This window comes from Silene latifolia, chromosome X (genome assembly GCF_048544455.1).
Source record: "Silene latifolia isolate original U9 population chromosome X, ASM4854445v1, whole genome shotgun sequence".
In the NCBI taxonomy this organism is placed as follows: domain Eukaryota; kingdom Viridiplantae; phylum Streptophyta; class Magnoliopsida; order Caryophyllales; family Caryophyllaceae; genus Silene; species Silene latifolia.
The window spans coordinates 92,713,319-92,720,051 of NC_133537.1; the positions used below are offsets into that span (position 1 = coordinate 92,713,319).

General features: G+C 39.9%; 1 protein-coding gene across 1 annotated transcript in view; it reads right to left on the minus strand.

The window, feature by feature from the left end:
• LOC141617862 (uncharacterized) overlaps window positions 1–6,406 on the minus strand; it is a 69,290-nt gene extending 62,884 nt beyond the window's left edge. Inside the window, exons 1-2 of the mRNA XM_074434996.1 lie at window positions 6,029–6,406; window positions 5,472–5,806 (exon numbers count right to left, since the gene is read on the minus strand). Of these exons, the coding sequence (XP_074291097.1) occupies window positions 5,472–5,806; window positions 6,029–6,406 (713 nt within the window). The remainder of the gene's footprint in view (window positions 1–5,471; window positions 5,807–6,028) is intronic.
• Between the last annotated feature and the right edge of the window lie 327 nt (window positions 6,407–6,733).

Genomic DNA, 6,733 nt, shown 5'->3' on the forward strand with positions numbered 1-6,733 from the left:
GGTGGGTTACTCACCAAGCAATCAAACCCCGATTTGCGAGAGGGATATCAATCCAAACAAAATGTGTAAGGAGGGTGCCCTAGCCTCGTGCTCGAAGGTGATGAAAGCTCTTTGACGAAACAGAAATGTGTAACGTCAACGGTATGCTTGAATCAATCAAGATTCGAAACGCGGGGATGAGAAAAACTCACACCGACGAGACGAGCCAATTGGTCGAAAAGGGTTAGGTTGTGGGCCCGGACAAGGAACCCGTCCGTGACCGTAATATCAATTAATGCATTCCAACCGAGACCTCGTTCGAGTCTCACCATCTAGGGATCACAAAGACATAAGTGTCCTAGTTATCCCCAGCGGAGTCGCCAATCTGTGGACATGGGCCACGTCTCGGTCTGTGGATTTGGGGGTCCACCTACCGGTCCATAGTCACGGGCCACCTGCACGCCAGGCCAATCTGTGGACATGCAGCTGTCTATTGAAAGCCACGCTCGGCGGCGAAAAATGCTTTCGACCGGATCATTTTAGATCGGTCTGTTTCGTCTCGGTAAGGGCCTCGAAACGATTAGAGATGTTCGGAGTTGCCACCAAGCATTTGTGGGATGCCTGGAATCCATTCGAATTCCACTTTATACCTCTGTCAAATCAAAGCACAAAGCAACATTTGACATAGGTACTAAAGATAAGGAAATCGCCCCTCTTTAGCATCCTATCTCTAGAATGACTCTTGTATGCCCTGGATAAGGTCTTCCACTATCCAAAGCTTCTGAGTAAGAGGTGAAGGTACGTATTGGGAAGCCCTTTAATTAGACACCCAATCCTGCCCGCGGTAGCGGCCTCTACTGATCGATCTTGGTTGGTTGAATGCAAAAGTTGATAAAATGGCTTAATGCATGAATGCGCATCCAATAATTTACACCTAACATGTGAGAGCTTTATAAGTCGGTTGATTTAATCCAAGTATCAAGTATAAGATGTCGAGTTGGATTAATGATTGATTTACATGCAAGACGGAAATTAAACATCCATTTACCGTATTAGGTTTAGGGTGCATAACGTGATCCATTTGTCTTGGTATTTTGCAAACATGATTTTGAACGAGTAAATAGTTATCTGATCCGTCCTGTATCCGGGCTATTGAGTCGGGATCATCCTAGACTAATGCTGGAAGGGAACAGACCCTGTACCGGACAGCTATATGAGGAGCGAGCCAGCCGGCGGTATAATGGGCCTCTCCTTGGTTTTGAAAATGAGAAATGAAGGGCCTGTTCAGGCGCGGGCTAGCCTACGGTTATATGCCGTATTCTGACCATTTGAAAAACGCGTTGGAAAATGGGTGTTTGGACCCGGTTTGATTTGAAAGGGTCGTTTAGACCGCATTTGTTGATTTGAAGAACTAGAGCCGAATAATCATCATTATTTTGATAATATTCGGTGTCGGGTTCGATTTGACAAACTTGATATGAATAGTTTTGAAAATAATTATGAACTAATTGTTTTAAATTCGTTTGAATGTAATTAGTCGATACTCGTCATCGTACCCGGGTTGAAATCCAGCATGGTATATAGAACCAAGGATGACTTTGTGTCGGTGACTAATATATTTGTTTTGAAAATGTAAAGAAATAATGAAAGGCTTTAAAATGCCTCTCAAAATATAAAGAAATGAAATAAAAGATTTTAAATACCTTTTAAATGTCATTAACCAAATATTATCACCGAAACACGGATTTAACCGTCATGGTATGAGAAACCAAGGGTGAAAAATGTTTTATGGTTAAAACAAATGAAATAAAATAAAAAGGGTTTGAAAATATTTGAAATGGTGAAAACCGATTACAAATATGAAAATGGATTAAAGGGAAATGACGAGAACAAACACGGTTGATCTCTGACCTGGACACCCCATTTAGGCGCGGGCTAGCCGGCGAACCAAGGGGCTTCTACTTCAGGCCAAAAATCAGTTTTGGCTCGTTTATTCCATGTTTTGGTTCATGTTATGCACGTTTTAGCATGTTATAGTCATGAAACAAATGAAAACATAATAAAAGAGGATTTTTACACCCTCATACTTACATGTTTGATTATGGCGAGTGACCGACGTAAGTGTAACAACTCGTTTGGTCGGAAAAGACTCGGTTTATAACCGTTTTGGTAAGTAAAAAGAGTGTTTTAAGTTTAGTGACGTTGTAGTGGTCGAAGTAGTCGGTCAAGTGATTTAACGCACGATGACGGTACCAAACAATGTGTAAGGCTTGAATTTACGATCGGTAGGTCGTAAACACGCGTCAGATTGTGACTTAAGAAGTCGAGTCGAGAATTTTAAGGGAGAAAAGAGGGGGCGGACACTCGCGTAAGTCTCAAATGGGGGGAATTTGAGGGGTATTTATAGGAAAATGAGTGGTTATGTGAGTTTTGAGTGACGTGGCCACTTGGGCTGCTCAAAGAGGCGCGAGCCACGTCGCGGTTCTTCGAGGTGAGTTGTCGCTTTCACAACAAACACAATCATGATTTGTTCTATCCTAGGTTTTGTAGTCACATGTTTGGTACTCGACCATTCATGAATCCGGGAAAACTTAAGGTAGAAGGTTTGAAATGTTTTGTTTTTGGTGGTTGACTTGGTTTGACTCGTTGTTGGAGTCGGGATTTGAATTTTTGAGTCGGTTTTTGGTCCGGTGTCGTTTTTTACTCTAGTTAGTGTCATTGCGACCCAGTCGTCATGCATTAAACACTCCAGGTATTTTTGAAATGTTTTAAAATGTTTTATTTTCGAAATCGTTTTAAGTTTTACGTCGTAGAGTTGTATACAAACTGTCGATCAAACGCCGCGATTTCAAAACATGTTGTAGTCCGATAATCATCGGGTGTTTGTTGGAGTCTCAGTAGATACTGGGTATCTACACATAGTAGGTTGGCTCAAGGTTATAGGAAGGTGTCTCATTCTCAAAAATCTCATTTTCATCATAGTTTTCCTCAATGAATTTTTGAAATGTGGTTTTTATCGCTTCTATCATACCTTCCTTGGCACTTTCAAAGATGTCATGTATAGTTTGCTTAAGACATTCGGTGGCCATGAACTCAACAAATTCCCAAAATTCCTCACAACACATCTCACAAATCCTACCACCACTCAAGTGAAATGCTAAGTTGCGGGTTTCAAGGTTCATGCCATTATAAACAACACAACATGCTTCATAATTTGAAAGAGTAAAACCATGATACCAAGCATGAGTCATATAACCTTCAAATCTTGCAATATATTCATCAAATGACTCATTTTTGAATTGCCAAAAGGTTAAAGTAGACATGTTGAACAAATGAAATAAAGCAAGTACAAGAAATAAAATCCTCAAGGAACCAAGATCCGTCAAGAAGAAGCACAACTAAAACTAGACAAAAGAACGATTTAAATACACAACACCGTCCCCGGCTACGGCGCCATTTTGATGAACGTGTCGTTGTCCGCTCTCAAATATATTTATACCCAACTACTAGCATATCAAGCAAGTTGGGGTCGAACCCAAAGGACAAGGGTACTCAAATTGTTCAATCTAATAGTAGTTGCACTAAGGTGTCACGATTGGTTGGGTTGATGATTCTAAACTAATGAAAGCAATGAAAGATAAACAAACAATAAAACAAGGATGTGAACAAATGATAAACAATACTAGGGAATCATGGGATCATAGGGGAATCATGGTGAGATCAAACAAACAAGTTTCATAGATGCAAGAAATTATTATTGTTGGAATCGATTTAATGTATATGTTACGATTTCTAGGGGAACCTTAGGTCTCGGAGCCGAGTCGGTCAAGACTGTACAACACCTACAAGTCGACTTGGTTTTCCCTATTAATGTGATATAACATAAATGAGTCCTAGAAAGGTTTGGGTCCTAGAGCCGAGTCGGTTAAGACTATACAACACCTACAAGTCGACTTAATTCTTCTTAATCAACTATATGCATGGTCTAACAAGCCTTGAGTTGGTTTATATATTACAAGTCTTGTTGAAAGGATAAGAGAAACATGCTAGGTTGTCAATCAAGCATTTCATCAAACATGACAAGTGCATAAGTTGGAAAACAATAACCAAGCATTCATATGTACTCAATAAGCATAAATCTTCCTCATGATTAACTCCCCTAATCCCCCACTAATCCCTAGTTAGGAAACTACTCACTATTATCATGGAAAACATGTTAACAATGGTGTCAATCATCTTAACAAGTATAAACATGATGATAGAGTGAAACAATAAACAATAAGCAAGTGAAGATTAAAGGAATTGTACCAATATTAAGATGAACAAATGGAAAGCAAAGAATAATAGAAGAGAACTTGATTGATTGATGAAGAGTTGTCAATTCTCCAATAATAACCCAATAATCTTCAATTACCAAATAATAAATCTTGAACAATAATTAAAGAAAGATTAATGTGTAATTTGTGGAAAGATTAAATACTAATCTATTCTAATCTAGTCCTAATGAAATCTTAATCTAAACTAAGGAAGCTTAATCTCCAACAAATATAAGAGGGGTATATATAGTAGTGCAAGGATTAGGTTAACTAAGGGCTTAAATGACGATTAAGCCCTTGAAAGAGGATTAGAGCCTTGAAAGTATTAGGAGGAACCCCACGACTCCATGATTGAGAAAATCTCCCTGCATGTGAATCCGGGCGACCTGGAGTGGGGTCGGGCGTCCCGACGGGTAGCTTGTCTATTTGAGATCGGATTGTAAAACGGACGTCATTTCCTCATCCGGACTCTTATTGAAGTGATTCAAAAGCCTAGACTACTTGATTTTTCGACGCCGTTTTATCTATCTTAGTTTCTAAGCCAAACAATTAACTCCTGGTTTTGTTCCAAGCAATTTCCTCTTGTAATGGCCCCCTTTCAATCCTTGGGGATCCTTCATGGGTCGTGGGGATCCTTAGTCATTGCCCAATTACTTGTTTTATTGACTTAGGCCTTTAGTATTGGTCTCCTCTTTAGTGCTTGGTCGTTAAATGCTTTCAATTTAGCTTTGCTTCACTCCATCTAGTCAAGTTAGTGCTCTTCTCCTACAAAGGACACCAAACCTCATAGAATATGCATAGAAGGGGGCTAAAGACAAGAAACGACCCTAATACATACTAAACAGCATAGGAACTAGGCTAGTTAGGGGACTAAATGTGCGTAATAGGAGTTATATCAACTTTCAACAACACTTTGTCTCCTACAGCAAACTCAATCTCACTCCTTTTCAAATCTGCATAACTCTTTTGCGATCTTGTGCAGCTCTCATCTTTTATCTAATTACATGCACTTGCTCGACCATCTGCTGAATAAACTTCATCCCCAGTGTCACGGCATCAGTGATGTCATCCCAACAAACTGGACTCCTACACTTCCTTCCATACAATGCTTCAAAAGGTGCCATACCAATACTAGCATGATAACTATTATTATAAGAAAATTCTATCAAATCTAACCTCTCTTCCCATGAACCTCCAAACTCCAAGACACAAGCTCTTAACATATCCTCTAATGTCTGAATAGTCCTCTCAGTCTGCCCATCCATAGCTGGATGAAATGCAGTGCTCATCTTCAAGGTCGTGCCCATACACTCTTGCAACTCTTGCCAGAACTTAGAAATAAACCTTGAATCACGATCAGAAACGATATCCTTGGGAATTTCGTGTAACTTCACGATATTCTTAACATATGCTTTAGCCAATTCAGCCTTGCTCCACGTGTCTTTCATAGGAATAAAGTGCGCTGTCTTAGTCAAACGATCTACTATCACCCAAATCATATTATTCCCTTTCTGAGTACGAGGCAAACCAACAATAAAATCCATAGAAATTCTCTCCTACCTCCATTCAGGCACATTCAGAGACTGTACCTTACCTTGTGGTCTCTTATGCTCACCTTTCACCCTTTGGTAAACCAAACATCTAGAAACAAACTCAGTAACTTCCTTTTTCATCCCAGGCCACCAAAACGTTTCCTTCAAATCTTTATACAACTTAGCTCCTCCTGGATGCACAGAATATGGTGTAGAATGTGCTTCAGTCATAATCTTTCTCTTCAAGTCCTCATCATCAGGTACACACCACCTTCCATCAAATCTCAAACCACCATCTAGTCCTACGACAAACCGTGACGGCACGTCCTCCTCCACGGCCGCACGCGACTTCTCCAATTTTGGATCTCCTTTCTGCTTCTCTCTGACCTCAGCATACAACTCCGGTTCAACCGTCAAATCCCCAACTGAATCCCCTTTTCTTATCAAACAAATTCCCATTTGCTTTAATTCATCTTGCAACTTAACCCGCGACATAGCTAAACATAAAGCATGAACCGACTTTCTACTCAAAGCATTTGCTACTACATTAGCCTTCCCCTCATGGTAAACTATCTCCATATCATAATCTTAAATCAATTTTATCCACCTCCTCTGTCTCATATTAAGCTCTTTCTAAGTATAAATATATTTAAGACTCTTATGATAAAAAAATACCTTGAAAGTAGCTCCATATAAATAATGCCTCTATAACTTAAGAGCAAACACAACCGCCCCTAGCTCGAGATCGTGCGTTGGATAATTCTCCTCATACGATTTCAATTGTCTTGAAGCATAGGCTATCACTTTCCCTCGTTGCATTAGTACACACCCCAATCCATTCTTCGAAGCATCGGTATACACCTCAAAATCCTTACTTCCTTTAAGTAAAGCTAAAACAGGAGCTGT